Source organism: Chlorocebus sabaeus, chromosome 11, assembly GCF_047675955.1.
Source record: "Chlorocebus sabaeus isolate Y175 chromosome 11, mChlSab1.0.hap1, whole genome shotgun sequence".
Taxonomy (NCBI): domain Eukaryota; kingdom Metazoa; phylum Chordata; class Mammalia; order Primates; family Cercopithecidae; genus Chlorocebus; species Chlorocebus sabaeus.
In genome coordinates, this window is record NC_132914.1 from 75225073 (window position 1) to 75243771 (window position 18699).

General features: G+C 33.8%; 1 protein-coding gene across 7 annotated transcripts in view; it reads left to right on the plus strand.

The window, feature by feature from the left end:
- The window catches only part of NAV3 (neuron navigator 3), a 905452-nt gene that overhangs the window by 659465 nt on the left and 227288 nt on the right, over nt 1-18699 (plus strand). For all 7 annotated transcript variants that reach the window (XM_008004102.3, XM_008004100.3, XM_008004096.3 and 4 more), the window contains 2 exons: nt 1448-1520; nt 3738-3921. In XM_008004102.3, the coding sequence (XP_008002293.3) occupies nt 1448-1520; nt 3738-3921 (257 nt within the window). The remainder of the gene's footprint in view (nt 1-1447; nt 1521-3737; nt 3922-18699) is intronic.

Here is an 18699-nt window from a genome sequence, read left to right on the forward strand (position 1 = left end):
CTTACTTTGAAGTTAATTAATATAAGACTTTTTTTCCTGAAAATAAACGAGTATATCTTGTCTGTGGTCATTTTTAAGGAAAAAGCATATCATTGTATATTATCATTTTTTGTACAAAATTACTATTTTAAAGGAACAGAAATAGTTTCTCTATTTTATAAGGATAGATTCTTGAATCTATTTTTTTCGTTTTATTTTCTTTAAGAGCCATTTTGACCTTACTATGAAGCTAAGCTAGGGAGGACATTGGCAGAACTCTGTGTGTGTGTCCTCATGCACAGCTTTTGATGAGAATTTAGTAAGACAGACAATAGTTCCTTGCCAAGTTATTAATTTTAAATCTCATCTTTACTGTAATGTAAATATTTATAGAATACTCCCAAATCCAAGGAGACAGATCACAAAGAATTGGAAGTTTTTAGCTTTCTATACTCTTATGAATCTTAGCTGTGTCACTGCTATATAATGCCATGATCAATTTTTTTTTTCTTCTCACCCCAAATGATTGTAAACTGGTAATCATATTGAAACCAACTATTTAAAAGTCATGGGGCCTGGCATAGTGGCTCACGCTTGTAATCCTAAAACTTTGGGAGGCTGAGGTGGGTGGATCATTCGAGGACAGTAGCTCGATACCAGTCTGGCCAACATGGCAAAACCCCTCTCTATAAAAATATAACAAATTAGCCGGGCATGGTGGTGTGCGCCTGTAGTCCCAGCTACTTGGGAGGGTGAGGCTGGAGAATCGCTTGAACCCGGGAGGGAGAGGTTGCAGTGAACCAAGATCACAACACTGCACTCCAGCCTGTGTGACAGAGCAACATTCTGTCTCAAAATCAAAAACAAAAACAAACCAACAAACCAACAAAATGCACTACGGGAATCACCCTTTTAAAATAGCAAAGACAACACCTATATTTAATCAGCAGATTATTCACCTCTAGAAATACAAATATAATTTTTAAAATAAATATTTGCTAGGTTTAGGATGAAAGTATCTTCATTTTCATATTGTATCAATCCTTTCTCCATCTATGTATCTTTTGACGTACTTAACAAATACTGCTGATTGAATTTAAATTAACCACATCCTAACATTCTAAGACACACATGCAACAATCTCAGTCTGTATGGATGCTTTCACTGGGACTTATTTGCAAAGTACAAGATCCAGTTTTATGTTAAGTAGGTGGGTTGCTAATCTGCAAGAATGCCATTCTTGATCAGGCCTTTATGAATTGTTTGTAAGTACCAGCTGGACAATGAAAGCTTTATATTCATTCTGCAATTAGCCAAAATAATTCTAGTTAAAGTCTGGTTAAGACTTCTAGTATGAAATGAATGTAAACTATTCATTCTTTATCGTTCTTTCTGGTTTCATTTTGGCACATGCATTTGTTAAAATACAATCCCCTAAGTTGCTTTTTCACTGCTTTTCATGTTGCAGATTGAAAATGTTGATGTCTGCCTTAGTTTTCTAGCAGCCAGAGGGGTAAATGTTCAAGGTCTATCTGCTGAAGGTAAGAAAAAGAATGACTGAATTGTCACAAATGGCATTAGTGTATTTAAATTATTTTTTATAATGTCAGAAATGTAACATTGGAGTATACGGCTCCTTAATATGATAAAAGAAATTGATGAAGTCTTCAAGACAACTGAAACATAAACATAATGGTTATTACTATGTGCTTTCAGTATTTAAATGTTTTCCATATTTTGCCAGAACTATTCTTTTCATAATCAACTATATGGGAGAAGAGTGAATCAACAAAACATCTTTATGTTATTACTAGTTTATAGTATAATTAGATTTCTTAAGTAGATTAATAGATAATTAGATAAATATTGGATGACATAAATACAGGTAAATATTTTAATTAAGTCTTAATATTATTTTGTTAATACCATTTCTATAATCTATTCAAGTTGGTAGAAATAGTCAAAAGAGTTGGTTAGTTTAAATAAGTCACTATGAAGTATTAAATAATTAGAACTAACAGCATTAATCACTGTTATGTATAAATGTTTTAAATCATTAAAGATTCAAAAGATCATCATTAAAATTGAAAGATAGCAAAATGGGGAAAACTTGAATAAGTTTTGATGTTTATCTTTTTCTGAGTTTATTTTACTTTCACATAAAAAGGTGGCAAAAGTTGGCAAACGCTTGCCACACATAAGATAAAATTTGCCACACTTGAGAACTCTGATATTTAAATTTCTTTTATATTTACATGTTATAATATATAATTAAATTACACATTCAATGGCCAAGAAGCTCAGGTTCAAACCTAACTGGTAGTTCTGTAACTTAGAATAACATTTGAATAAAATTCCCCAGGATGATATGTTGCTAAGTAGTTAAAGGCAGGCTAGAATTGCTGCTATTTATTCATTTTGTGTGTCTCTTCCTTACAAAAACCTTTATTAATATAAGCTTATTGATTTTCATTCATCTTTTAAAAATATATGAATGCTCAAAATTTACTCTCTAAATTAAACATGCAAAATAATAAGACAATAATTTTTTAAAAACTTTTTAAACAAAATCTTTCAGGTTTATAGGAGAATATTAACACTCTCTCAATGTAGCCTCAGATTGATAAGCCGACTCTTCAATATGACGGAAACTATGAGAAATGTTTGGGGAGGAAATAGAACAACTCAGAGGGTCATTTTACATTAATTATTTTACTGCATAGTTTGAGTTATATGATAAACCATCAGATATCAAGAAATCCAAAGAGTTGGTTAATTTTCCTAAACTCCAAAAGGGGACATAAAGCCTTGATCTCAGAGCAGGATGTATTTTATTGCCAACAGCAAGTTTTATTTAAAATATGATTACAGGTTGTGTAGCTTACTTTCAAGCTTTACTTCCTTCTCTTTTCCTATTTTTTAAGTTATAACTACAGGAGAAAAATGTAGGCTTATGTGTAGCCTACATTGTGAATTTAATTTTTTTATTCAATAGTTGAAAATCTTACACAGGAACTTCCTCTATTAGAACAAGGATTTCTACTTATTCAATTATGTTATCTAACATAAGCTAATCTTCATTATTTATTAATATATAGCATAAATTAAAAATAAAATTGGAACATTAAAAATTGATATTATGTCTGTTTTTTGGAAGATATACATACACATATATATTTTGATATATATGGATATATGTTTGGAAGATATATACATACATAAATATGTATAAATGAGTTGGTGAGTGGGTGATTTAGAAAGAAAGTTGATTGCAACGAATCCAGTTGGTATTACGAGGTGCACCCATGTCATCAATATTTATAAATGCAGGACAACCAACATTTCAGTGGCTTTCTTTCTCCAGTTCGTAGCTACTGCTATGCTGGCAACAGCTGTGTGTATTTGTGAGGAAAACAACGTGCTACATCAAATGGTTAGCACAAGAGAGAGCTCATTTATTTCTAAGCAGCAGCTAACTCGAGAAAAATTGTAGTTCAAGGTCAGCAAAGAATATCACTTCTGAGCGTGCTTTGTTCTTTTTACCCTCTATCCTTTGATTCTCTCCCTGAAATTCCAAGGTATTTGGAAATGTTAACATGTTTCAGAAATTCAGGTTTGTTTGTGACTCAACTGTGACTGACAGAATTAAGTTGTATCCCTATCTTCACAGATTTAGTTCAAGAGGATTGCATCCAGAGTTTGTTAAAAAGGACACTGAATACATACGATGCTTCTTTTGTATTTTTCATTTCATACAGAAATAAGAAATGGAAACTTAAAAGCCATTCTAGGGCTGTTTTTCAGTTTGTCTCGCTACAAGCAGCAACAACACCATCAACAACAGTACTACCAGTCCTTGGTGGAACTTCAGCAGCGAGTTACTCACGCTTCCCCTCCATCGGAAGCTGGCCAGGCCAAAACCCAACAAGATATGCAGTCCAGGTAAGGAAAGGAAGTAGGGAATGTGTTTCCAATTAGTTTGTGTAGATATAACTTGTTTTTAAAAAATTATTGTCCATGAGTTTGAAAAACATACTCACGTTACTTGTATCAGTGTGATGGGATTATTTGACTTGTGTAATGGAAATTAAAACCACTCTTCTTTTGCTTGGACAAGCAATGTCTATCATCTTTTGGGTGACATATTTTGTTTGCTTTCTAAAGATTGTTGTTCTGTATCACAGTGTGAAATGTCTTTGGTGTAAGTAATGTGGCATGGCTACTTTCTTCTACAAATGACTTCAGTATTTAGAACGTGCTACTGAGTCGTAGTCTCCTGTCGTGTAGTTATCTTTCATTGATACTTTTGATTAATTAAGTCTGTCAAAAATTTCAGGTCTGTTAAACATAGGAGTTTGAGGTTTGGGAACATAGTGTTTTTGATGTGTGTGTGTGTGTGTGTGTGTGTGTGTGTATGCACATACATGTATTATTTGTCTGGCTTGAGTCTTTTGGCATATGCAGACACAGCCTGGGTAGAGTGTCCCAAATCATGGCAACTTCCTTTTCTTTTCCATTATTAGTTTTGTGTGTTTTTTTTTTTTTTTTTTCAATTTAGAATTGCATCAGTCAGTGTTCAACTAGAGGAGTCGAGCAAGTAAACGATATATAACAAGAGACTTATTGTGAAGAATTGGTTTAGTATGATTGTGCATTCTGGTTAGGCAAGTATGAAATCTGAAGGGCAGCCCAGCTGGGAGGGCAGGCTAAAACTCTTGTCATGAACTGAAATTGCAGTACACAGGTAGAATTTCTCCTCTCAAGGAAGCCTCATTTCTGCTTTTGAAAAGCAAAACTGTCAGCTGGGCACGATGGCTCATGCCTATATTCCCAGCACTTTGGGAGACCGAGGTGGATGTATCACGAGGTCAGGAGTTCAAGACCAGCCTGGCCAAGATGGTGAAAGCCTGTCTCTATGAAAAATACAAAAAGTAGCCAGGTGTGGTGACAGGCTCCTGTATTCCCAGCACTCTGGAGGCTGAGGCAGAGAATTGCTTGAACCCGGGAGGCACAGGTTGCAGTGAGCCAAGATCCAGCCTGGGTGACAGAGCGAGACTCCGTCTAAAAAAAAAAAAAAAAAAAAACTTTCTTTTAACTAGTTGAATCAAGATCACTCAGATTATCTAAAATAAACTTTACTGAAAGTAAATTGATTATAGAATTTTATGACTTCCTCAAAGTATCTACATAGCAACAACGAGATTAGTATTTGACGGAATAACTTAGACTATAGTCTAACATAGTTTACGTGTCAAAATAAATGATCACAGAATGAAGTTTCACTTAACAACTTTCATACAAACTGCTATATTTGTTCCTGAACAATGACTGGGGTATTGGTTAGTTAGCTCTGTTACATAGATAGTTATGATTATTTTTCTTAAGGAGATAGGATATGAAAATCCCTTTCATCGTCTTTGAAAATATAAACACTTGTCAACAAATGTAAATATTTAACTTTGTCCACCTTAGAAGTCAAGTTTGAAACCTACTAACATTCAGCTAACCTTGAGTTTGGTAATTAGAAATGACTCAAACAATTAAAATGATGTTCCAAAATATATTTGTGAACCACCTCCCACTTACTGTCAGTTGTTCAGTTGTTCAGAAATCACCTCTCTTTCATCTATTAACCAACCCTCATATGGACCTTGTTTGTTACTTCATAATAAAAAATATTTATTTCTCTATACAACCATGCAAATTCTGTTCCCTTTGGAAGATTTTCACTTATCAGTGAATTTTTAAATGAATTTTAAAAAGCTATAGTTTTACTGAAAACATAGCATATAATATAAAGTTTATGAAGTGATGGGGGATATATTTTATTATAAAATAATGCAGCTATTTGACTGCTCTTTAAGCTCATCTTGGCTTTTGGCTATATCAAGTGAGATTGTACAAGACTCATAGTGGAAAATAAATCTCTATAGGATAAGTTTCTTGGATTTTCGTAAGCATAGAGAAGAAGAAAGTGGATGACATCATGTTTTATGGTTTTTTTTTTTTTTTTTTTTTTTTTTTTTTTTGCGTGTATGGTTGGAACAAAGAGATGGATTCTGAAAAGTGCCAGAAATAATATTACTAGAGTTTGGTTTAAGCGATTTAAATAGAAAAGACACAAGAAGAGTAGCTGAAAAAAATAAAGGAAATAAAATTATTTTGTGTAAAGCATGTTGACTCTGGAAGTGATACGGAATATCATTTGACATTGCTTTACTTCACTCTTTTTCTGTATCTTCCATGTGAAATTTATTGTCAAGAATTTCTTGCCCAGAATTTCTTGGTAGTTATGACCCTTTTAGGAAATTGTTTCTTTTCCTATTCTTCTTGCTGGATATATATTACTGTTGTGAAACTATGGGGTAATTTAAAATATAAAACCATGTATAATACTCATGGTTTTTATACTGTTTTGTGGAAGGATGTCTCAATTTTTCATTGCAAGTTTATGAAAAGTATTCTTTTCAACAGTGTCTTTTAAGGCTGAGGGAGACTTTTAGCAAAATTTTCTTCTGGATTTAATTACTTTTTGAATTGACATATAATTTAATAAATGTTTATAGAGTAACAGCTTTACTAAAAGTAGTATTCAGGACCCTAATATAGAAGAGTTCAAGTCTTACTTTCAATAGTTTTACTTTTAATTGAATTTGTTACATGTTTTAAAGGATATGATATTTAAGACATTAATATTTATTTTTATTCATATAGATTTGGTGTATCACATTAATATAGGAATTAGAATTTATGTGGACTTACCTGTAGCAATCAATATTTTTAAAGCATTTTTCCAAAGGCCATAATGATAATATACATAGGAATGTAATATAGTATCTATGTGTTAGAACCAAGATAATTAATGCAGAAAAATTCCTAGTGACAAATTTATCTTCATTTGCTAGAGGTGTGAATCATAAATCATGATTTATGATGCCTTTCTATTGATTTCAAAGTTCTTTCCAAGTAAATAGTTTAAATGTCAACTTGCTATGCTTTTCTGGATATTTGGCCAGAAAATGTTCTTATATTTTTCTCTGTAGACTAACGAACATTTCTTCGGGCACACTGGTTCAGTTCAGTAAAAGTGTTTCTGTTTTATTCTCTTTGTTTAAAGTAAATTGGCATAATTCTACATACTTCTACAACATTTATTTTATCCAGTAATAATTTTTAATTTGATGTTACTATTTTGAAAATAACTCCAGATGTTTTTACTCAATTTGAATAGCTTTCATTTAAACGGAAATTTGGATTTAAAGGTTAACAAGTGAAATATACAGGAGAAAAAACATGAACCAAGAGGAAAGAATAGAGTAATAAACTCTGCTCTCCTACTCTCTCAGTTGCCTCTCCACCTTTGAGTGTATGTATCTATAGGGGCATAGGTCACGTGCTGTATGTGAGCTTGAGTGGGTGTGTGCACAAGTGTGCATGCATGTGTGTCCTGCTCAACTGGCACCAGGAGCTCTAATTATTAAGAGTTTACCTCTGGAATCAGACTGCCAGGACTTAGATCTGGATTAAAGTAAAGGTGGGATTCAGATTTTAAGTTTTTTAAATTCATTACAAGGAATTATTTGGCTTATTTGGAGTGATAAAGACTTGATTAACCAATTAATCAATTCTTTACAATTTAGATATATTTAATATAAAACTGATATTTTATCTATGTCACTATTTTTTGATGAACTTTATGTGGGTAAAGATTCAACATCTTGCTATATTCCGAAATATTAAGCATCTTATTTGCATTTATTTAATATGATAAATAAAACTAGTTCATTTTATATTTCTTAATTTTCTTTTTATTTTGAAAAAGGTAGACAAAAATTCTTCTCTCCAACCAAAAGGGGAAATATAAGAAGTGTTTCAATATAAAATGCTAAAAAAATCTTATATAAAGGTTGGTATCGTAGTTATTTTTCACAGGTATTAATTGGGTGAAGAAGGAAATCCCTTTGCTTATTCTAGGAAACAATGTAAAAATAAATCCTATAATGTAAAAATTCATAAAATTCATTTTCATCCTAGGCTATTTCTGTGAACCTTACTTTTTCATATGTCGCATTTTGACAATTAGAGTTCTAGTTGACAGGAAAGCCGAAAGAAAATTCTATTTCAACCCTATGCAGTACCTGGCACATACTAGCCAATAATACTCAGCAAATGAATGCATGATTTTCCTTAGAATATCTGGTAAAAACATTACAGTGAAAAAAATATAAAATGAAATCTGATTTTTCTTATGTACTGACCTGGTTATACACAAGGTGTTAGGATGATAGTACATATAAAAGATAATTTTTTTTATTTGCTAAAAGCTTTTTTAAAAGACGTGATTTTTCTTAAAATACATGCTTTTATCTTAATTTTTGACCAGATTATTAAATGATTTTCCTTCCCGTTATCAAATAGTTAACGAATTTTACCAACTCACAGATAGTGGTTATTAAATCACATGAATAGTTTATGTAGTATACAATTGAAACATGTAAAAAGACGAAAATTGAATGTGAAAGTAGAGGTCAGAGATTACGTAGATAGACGGTAGAGGTGGCAAAACCAGTGTTGATACATCTTTCTGAATTTAAAAATATTATTTTGGGAACTTGAAAGATTATGCTCTCTGCAGATGATCATACGTCCTTCTGCTTTTGATTTTGTAGGAGCAAATCAATCATGTGTCCACTTTCAGTTAAGATGAACGTACTCTTACAGGACTCACAAGTTAAACTGTGAAATCCCTGGGTATATGTTTTCTGAATAGCTTGTCTGTTCCCTTGCAGTCCCTTTCCAAGGTTCCTGTGACCCCTACCACACACGTTGCTTTTGGAACCCTCTTACCATAGAGGACATTTGCTTTCCAGGGTATCTTTTCCAGGAAACATTATTTCCTTCTGGGAGATTCACTCTGAAACTGGGACGGTTTACAGCTTTTTGGCCAAAGGTTATAAATCTTGAGAAGTATATAAGGCAGTTTAATTTAAGATGACAGGAAGGCTCTAGTAATTTAAGCCCTTGTGAACCTGGCTTCAATTAGCTGCCTAATGCAGTTCTGTGTTGTGGCCTATAGTGCGCTCTTTAAGAAAGTCAGTTAATCCATTAAACTTTAAACAAAACAAAAACATAAAAGAAGAGGGATATTTATAAATCATTATTTAAAGCAGGTTTTTTTTATCTCTAGAGGGAAATAATTGAGGAGAAAGAAATTATTCTTAATTGACTGCATTTGGAAACCGAGAGTATGTAATACTAAGAGAGAAAGTTTGTGTGTGCACGTGCACATATTTTTGTTATGTTCTAACACTGGTGTTTCAGTTGTTATAGATGAAGATTATATTATAGTAAAGGTGGGACTGAGATTTTAAGTTTCTTAACTTCATTACAGGAAAATATTTCACTATATTTGGAGTGATAATGACTTGATTAGCCAAGTAATCAATTTTTTAAAATTTAAATATATTTAGCATAAAAATTAGATATTATCTCAGTATTTTTGTTGTTTTGTTTTGTTTTGTTCTGAGACAGAGTCTCGCTGTGTCATCCAGGCTGGAGTGCAGTGGCACAATCTCAGCTCACTGCAACTTCTACCTCCCGAGTTCAAGCCATTCTCCTGCCTCAGCCTCCCTAGTAGCTGGGATTACAGGTGCCCACCACCATGGCCAGCTATTTTTTTTTTTTTTGCATTTTTTTGTGGAGATGTGGTTTCACCATGTTGGTCATGGTGGTCTCGAACTCCTAGCCTCAGATGATCTGCCTGCCTCAGCCTCCCAAGTGCTAGGATTATAGGCATGAGCCATCATTCCCAGCCGCTATGTCAGTATTCTTGGATGCATTTTATGTGGGTAAAGATTAAACATCTTCTGTATTGGTTATTTCAGAGTCAGGCAAGTATGAGTTGGAATCCTGCTTGCCAATTCCCAGTGGAGTGGCGTGGCCGAGTGATTTTAACTTGCTCAAATCCTAGTGTTCTTCCGCTAATATTGGAATAGTGGCAACTTTCTCATAAGGGTGTTGAGAAAACCAGATAAAATGGTTTATGTATAAAATGCTTACTTAGCATAACACAGCATATAATAGACACTCAAACCAGCTATTTCCATCTTCCCTTCTCTCACTTGAAGATCATATCACATGTGTAATAAAATACATTGACCCACATTAACAACCTTAAGTCAACCTCATTACTGTTCTCCCTTTTCTTTCTCTAATCAAGTCTGCGCATTCCACTTCTAAGTTTAATTAAATATATGAAAATAATTTAAAGTAACAATATTTCCACTAAAATAGCTTAATAATGCTCAGTCCTTTGTATGCCCAGTCTAAATAAGCAGAATAACCCCTTTAATTACTTTAGGTATTTTTTTTAGTAGTTACTTCCATGTAGCTAAATAAAATGCTTCTACCACTAGTTTCTGTTCATCAATTTGATCATTGTCATTTGATTCACACTTCTCTATTTCTCCCCACCCTCATTACTTGATTCTACAAGTTTTTATTAAGTACGTGGTATGTTCTAGACAATCTTCTAGTCACGGGAGATAGGCAGAAGACAAAAGAGACTTTAAAAAGTTTGCTGTCTTGAAGCTTTCATTCTAGTGATTGGAGATAACACAAAATTAATTAAAATATTTACCAGTAATTTGACAGCTGATGATGGAGAAAAACAAATCAGAAAAGGGCAAATCAGATGTGTGAGAGCCATTTTTTTGCTAATTAAAATTTAATGAGGACCGAAGAAAGTCCTCATTCAGATGATGACACTAAGCAAAGAAAATGACAGAATGTTGTCGGTGAGTATTTCAGGGCAGAGCGTTTCAGGCTGAGAGAAGAAATGCTCTTAGACTTTGAATTAAGAGCCTGTCTGGTTTTCTTCAATAAGAGAAAACATCTATCCCAGTTGGACTGGATCAGATGGAAAGAGGCAGAAGAAGAGTAGGTTATAATTCAAAGAAACATAAGAATTAGTATGGCCCTGTTGCCATTGTGCAGACTTTGGCTTTTATTCCTGGAGAGAGTGGAAGATAGTATGTGCCCTGAGGAACATAAACGGGCATATAAATAAAGTGGTCACATTGTCTGCTGTATTGAAAATAGAGTGTAGTAGGGAAAATGTGGTAGCAAGAAGTCATGGAAAAAGCTTGGGCTATCGCGTTGAAGGTGCAGAGAGGAAGTTAAATGCCAAATGCGTTTTGAAGGTAATGTCAGTAGAAGAAACTGATAGACTTGTAATGAAATTGGTAAACAAAAAGGGGACTGTAGCATGGATAAAAAGGAGGCTATAATGGGAGACTGTGTGTTATCAATGTATTATTAGCTGTTGGAAAGATGGTGTTTCCATTTGCTGAAATGAAGAAAAAAAAATGTGAGGAAAGCTTTGGTAGGGAGAAGGTCAGATATTCACTTATTGTCATGTGAGCTTTGAAACATCTGTGAGATATATCTGAAATACTGAGGAGGCCATTGGAATTGCAAGACTGGGGTTTAAGGGATAGATGGAGCCTATAGATAAAAATCATGAAAAAATAAGCATATAGCAACAATAAAAAGCTATGAGGCTAGACTTGATTAAGTCACCAAAATCTGTACATAGATGAAGAAGAGAACTGAGGCCCTGGATCAGGAGCTTACCAATGTTTAGAGATCAAGGAGATGGCAAGACCTGACAGAGGAGACCAAAAAGAGTTAGCCTGTTAAGTAGGAAGAAAAGTGGAACTTGATGTCCTGGGAAGCATAAATACTGCATAAAGTATTCAATGGAGAGACAGATCAATAGTCATAACTTATATGGAGCCCCTTCTGAACCATTCTAAATAGTTTATACATACATTTACCTTCTCAATCCTCACGACAATCCTATGATGTACGTACTGTTTTCTTCCTTCCTTCCTTCCTTCCTTCCTTCCTTCCTTCCTTCCTTCCTTCCTTCCTTCCTTCCTTCCTTCCTTCCTTTCCTTCTTTTCTTTTCTTTTTTCTTTTCTTTTCTTTTCTTTTCTTTTCTTTTCTTTTCTTTTCTTTTCTTTTCTTTTCTTTCTTTTTTGAGATGGAGTCTCACTCTGTCACCAGGCTGGAGTGCAGAGGCACGATCTTGGCTCACTACAACCTCTGCCTCCCGGGTTCAAGAGATTCTCCTGCCTCAGCCTCCCAAGTAGCTGGGACTACAGGCACACGCCATCACACCCAACTAATTTTGTATTTTTAGTAGAGATGCGGTTTCACTGTGTTGGCCAGGATGGTCTCGATCTTGACTTCATGATCTGCCTGCCTCAGCCTTCCAAAGTGCTGGGATTACAGGTGTAAGTCACCGCACCCGGCCTGCACTGTATTCTTAATATTAATTTTGACATAAGGAAAATGGAAAGATCAATTAAATTGCACAGTTTCACAGAGACTAGGCTGTATATTGGATCAAGGCAATCTAGTACAGAGTTTGTGTTTCTAACTATTATTTACGGAATGTCAACTACATGAAATGTTGCATTTAAGTAGGATGAGAACTGAGAAGTGACCTATGGCTTCTGCACTGTATGAGAGCTCTTTCAGTGAGGTAGTTGCTATGATAACTTGATTGAAATCTGTGCAAAAGAGAATGAGAGGGAGGAATTACAGATAGAGATACACAATTTAATGTGTCAATTAAAAAAGAGATAGCAAATATAGGCAAGTCTTTCTAGGAGTGTTACTAACATAGTTATACTCCACTATCTTTAGTTCTTTTGTTGGTTAACTTTGTACCTTTATGTAATGGAATAACATCTTTATTTCTTTTTCAATCACCTGTAGAATATCTTTTGGTATTTGATTTTGTAAAACCTGGATATTAAAACTACGGTGTGGTTCTCCTCTATCCACTGACAATTTCCAATCTCTGTTATTGGCACTTTTATTTTTTGTTACCAATGTTCATATGATTAATCTGTTTTGTACACGTACCTGATTGTTCCAATCTTTTAGCATAGGTTGATTCTAAAAGTTGTGTGTGTGTGTGTGTGTATATATATACATGTATATATATACATATTCTTCAGAATCAAGTAATATACTCTGATTCTTCCCTAGTTAAGGCCTATCTGAAAGTTGATATTTGTTTGAATTGATGCATAAAATGGTAGATAATTTGAATAAGGGCCAGAGCTCATTTTATGATAGTTTGGGGAGATGAGTCCAAGTAAATCAAGGGACCACTGTATACTGGTGTCTTTTTTCTGGGATTATTCAGTTATTATAGTTTAAACTGCTTTTTATGTTCAGATAGTTGGTTCTGGTTTAGTTTTGTTTGTAAAAAAAATTATTCTTAGTTTTACTTTTCTTAACTAAGTCAGAATCAATTAAACTTAATTTTCTAGGTATAAAATAAAAACATCATAATTGTATTTTATCTTTCCAAAAGAATTGTGAGAATATAAATACATTTGAAAGTATGAGACTAACTCTTAATTTAAGAACTTAAGAAATACTTTTTGCCATAAATATGTTGATAAAAACAATGGTGAGCCATTATTTGTCCTATCAAATCTTTTTTAAGATGTGAAATGTTATTATAATACAGCTGTGACTCATGATAACTAATTTGTGATTTATTTATTTAAAATTTTATCACAGGACATTTTGATGGCCTAGTTAGATATTTTCTACCAAACACTAGAAATTTGATTCCAACCAGAGGTACTACGTATTTGGCATATATGAGCCACTTCCTTCTCAAATAGAGCACTGATAATATATGTAATTATTTCATTTACAATTTTATACTATACAAAATTATTTATTAATCTTTTCTACTAAAGACTAACATCAAAAAGTTAAAATTTATTAAAAATTTTCAAAAATTTTAGAAACTTATTAAAGTCAATAGCTATTGAATTTGTTAATCTGTTTTCTACTAAAGACTAACCTCATGTCAACTTTTTAAGGTTAGTCTTTATAAAAAACAGATGAATAAAGTCAATATATATAATTTTGAATAAATTTATAAAATTATAATTAAAGTCAATAACTATTAACTTTTCATAATCCCTTTTCTATGCTTCTACTTCTGACCATCCCAAATGCCTTTCTCTTTCTGATTGATTTCTCAGTCTCATAAGATGTTAAAAGAAAATAACTTGATTTTATTAATTACAATTTTCAACATGGAGTAAAATTACATCTCAATACATTCAGAACTTCAGCCTCGAAAAGTTGAGGTTAGTCGTCAGTAGAAAACATATTAATAATTATGGACCTTTTTTCCATCATAAGTCAATAACTTTTCAAATTACTGACATCATAAAAACTGCAGCTATCTCAAAAATCATAATTGTCTGGGCATGATAGCTCATGTCTGTAATCTCAGAACTTTGGGAGGTCAAGTCAGGAGGTCACCTGAGGTCAGGAGTTCCAGACCAGCCTGGTCAACACCGTGAGACTTGCTCTCTACAAAAGAATACAATACAGAAAAAAAAAAAAAAAAAAAGCCAGAAGTAGTAGTGTGTGCCTGCTGTCCTGATTACTTGGGAGGCTGAGGTGGGAGGATGGCTCAAAACTAAGAGGTTAAAACTGCAGTAAGCCATAATTGTACCACTGCATTCTAGCCTGGGCACAGAGATTCCTCCATATATATATATGCTATAATAATTATGTCAGTATGATCATTAGATTGTTTTTCTGTAGCCAAGTCTACATGGAAAATCAGGAGATAACTTGGTGAGCATGGAATTAGATTGAGGGGATTTGCATGTTTCAGCAACTTAGTCTTGCTTGTGAGACTTTAACCATTAGTCAAGGGCACACTTTCAACATACAGCTCTTTATATTCCCTTTTCTATGCTTCTAGTTCTGACCATCCCAAGTTCCTCCCTCTTTCTGATTGAGCTCTCAGTCTCATAAGATGTGAAAAGAAAAGAAAAAAAAAAAGCCTTCTCTTTCTGCTGTGTGGCAGACTCTAGACCAATGCTCACCCATCAGAGATGTTTTGTGACCCCCGTCACTGCTTACTAACATTGTTACTGAAATGCCAGAGATTTGGTCTAGGTCCTGCTGTGCACTACAGAGAAAGCCAGTTACTGAGAGAATGAGTATTGCCAGAGAAGAAGGCTTTAACTGGGTGCTGCAGCTGAGGAGAAGGAAGACCAGTCTCAAATCCAACTAAAATTAGGGGTTTATATGGCAAGGAAGAAATGTAGCTATGTGTGGGAAAACAGGAACGAGGGAGGGATAAGGAAGAGGAGTTGGTCAACAGGAAGCAGGTGGTCAGTTAAGCAATCGTGACAGATGAGGGGCCTGGCATCTTATTGTCCAGATATAATTATCTCATAAGTTTCAGTTCCTTGACACTATTTGGGATACCTGATGGTTGGTTTCCCAAGAAAAAAACTCAGATAAGACAACCGTAAGTTTCTCAAGTTTTAAGACTGGAGGGGTCAATTTCTATGTTTATTCAAAAGAAACCATAAACATCAGTTCTATGGGACAGTTGGGCTGGTTTGATTATGATTGTATTGATGATTATATTTCCTTTGCAGTAAATGGAGAGCAGCCCAATTATAAGGACTTGATAGACTAGATTTTCTCACAAATCTTCATATACTTTATAGATATTCGTCCTTTAAATGTAATAAAAGTCATTTTCCTGAGCATATGTATTAAGAAATAATTTAACATATTTTGTGATGACTACAATGCTTTTTAAGTATTTAGAAGTACTAAATAATCTGATTTTTCACTGATCTGTGTGGTCTTTGCCTAAGTTAGTTTAAATTTTTAGTTTGACAAAATAACTTTTTCTACCAGTATTCAAGGTCCGATTTTTTAAGGTGGTTGCATTCAAATGAATTTTTGGAATGAAGCTGAGATGTAATTTTACTCCATACTAAAAATTGAAAATAGGAAAACATCCACAGAACAGCATTGTGGAGTAGTCCTTTGAGCTATGTGTAACAGCATTTTGGAGAATCTAATTTATGGTGATATTGTAAAAGAAATATGAGCCTCATTTCCTGAATTCTCCTTTATCTTGAAGTTTGACATTCCTAAAAGAGCAAGAGACTTTGATGCTATAATATCTTACACAGGCCTCTGCCTCTTTAGTTACTGTTTTGAGATCTCACAAAAGCAGACCATGCAGGTGGCCTTATTAACTATCTGTGGAAATTTAAGATAAGACAGAGGTTATAACATATTTTCATACCGTATTTCACTAATAGGATAAGTTATCACAGTAACCTGTCCCAAATGCAATTCAGATGATATTTCAGCCACCCGGTTACTAAAAAGAAACACATGTGGATAAAAGCTGTTTCTGACTTATTTATGGATTAGGCAATAACTGTTTTCAGTGAACTCTTAGCAAAAGGGGACCATATTTTATTATATACTCTGCAGTGAGGACAGTTTTTGCAAAATGCCTTAAATATTTTTTAAGGACCACATATAGTTTTGAGGTACCAAAGGGGGATATATTTGCAGAAGTGGCTAAATAACTCTTTCTTAGTGCTAATAGCATGTTAGTTATCATTTTATAGCAGTTCACAAGGATCCTGCAGAAGTCTTTATATTAAAGGAAGAATTTAGTTTAAGGAGCTCTTTAAATCTTAATTCTGAATATATGGTTTCATTTCTATCCCAAGCAATCGTAGGACATATAAAGAAATTTATTTCCATCTATCTCCGTCTTAAAAACCCTTAGTGAATGTATTTAACTGTCCTTAAAATTTATTCTTTTGTCTAAAATTCCTTAACATAAAACTTTAAAAAATACATTTAATTATAGTGTATTTTGGGTACTTTATTCCAAATTTTTCTCTCAAGTCATTTTCAGTGAATTTGAAAGGAAATAATTTCTGTCTTTTTAACATAATACTGTATTATAGAAGAGAAAATTGGGAGGTAAAAATTGCCCACTAAAACTCAAACCCAAGAAATCCCTTATTTTATACTCTGGGATTTGTTTCTTTATATTCTTCTATGTTTTCTTGTGAATGATGCTTTTAGAAAAAATGAATGTGATATCATAGTTAAGCATGCTTTTCTCTTTCTTTGGGAATCAAGAGTACTATGTGTCTCACTATATAGGGATTCTGAATACGGATTTCTTCTCTTGTGATGTGTTTATTTGACTCCAAGACTGAGGGTAAATAGACAGGGCCAGAAACAAGGATGATTCTAAAATGATTTTCTATAAAATTTCTTAATATAGATAAGAGTTATAAATACATAAATATATTTATATATGAGTTATAAATATATAATAAGTTATAAAAACCTATGTAATATGAAAGATTGCCCTTACATTCTATTTTGCTCTGATAAATATAGTTTATTCAACTACTTTTTTTTAAGTACATCCATTTAAAAATTACTGTTTTCTACCTGGCTTTTAGGTTTTGATGAACCAGCTACTGTCTACTTGGGCAGAGTCAATGCATAACATATGACTTACTGAAAGACGATTTGTTGCTATTGATCCTTTATATGTTACATTAGAGCCTTGTGTCCTTTTCCACTGGTGATTTGAAAGTTCAAATGTGACTTTTCCACAAATAAATTGGCCCTCACCATGAGCCAAGAGACACGTTAGATATGTGGCTAAGATAAAGTGATGATCCTTTTCAAATTACCCACAATCTTAGAGAGTACCTAGATATTTAAGCAGATCACTTAATAGACATGTTAAGTAATTGAACAAAGCACAAGTTGCTCAGTGATCAAAGTTAGAGGAAAGGGCACATATGAAGGGACTGACAAAGGAAATGCCATTTCACATTCAGGAAACGATAGTTATTTGGCTGAGGAGAAAGTTAAAGTAGAAATGGGTTCTAGGTATCTATTGCTGCTTTACAAAAGCATCCCACAATCTAACGGTACAAAACAATAACCATTTTATGATGCTCATGGATTTTGTAAGCCAAGGAATCAGACGGGGCATAAAGAGGATGGCTTGTCCTTGCTCCACTATGTCCAGGACATGCAATGGAGAAGGATGGAATGGCGGGGATGTCACAAACTGGTGAGAGACAGAATATCTGTGGTTAGAGAATCCACTTCCAAGATGATTTCTTGACTCACAGGTCTAGCAGCTTAACTGAAATTCACATGGCCACTCCAGCATGACACCCTTAGTGGTATCATACTTCTCACATGGTAGTTCTAGCGGTTACAGCAGCCTCAAGCCCACTCAGACGCTAAGAGATGGGTGGATAGCACACAGATCTCACCTCTCAATGGAAGGATGATCAATGAATTTATTGTATTCCTGTGTTAAAATTGTCATAGCATATAATGAGGGAGAAGACTGGAGAAATAGGCAGAGGTCAGTTTGTGGAAGTTGTTAACTCTACGCCTAGAAGCTGAGACTTATTTCTAAATGTAAAGTAAAATTGCTTTGAGAAATTTTTACCAGAGGAAAAATAAGACTATTTATAACTTAGAAATATTGCCCTGGTGACAGGGTAGAGAAAAGATGTGCTTTGGGCAGGGGAATAGGGATGGACCCTGCTCTGGTGGCAAGAGAATAAACATTTTAATGTTTGCAGATGTGAAAGTCAGACTGGAACAATGAATTCGGTACCTGATTGGAAGTAAGGGTAAAAGACAATCATCATGCCTCTACTTTCATTGATGAATTGAAATATCATGTATTTCAGTAAGACAGAAAATATAATACTATAGTGGAAACAGATGAGAGAAAGGGGGCAGAGAGAAAAAAAATTTAGCTTTGGCCTTCCTAGGTTTAAGATT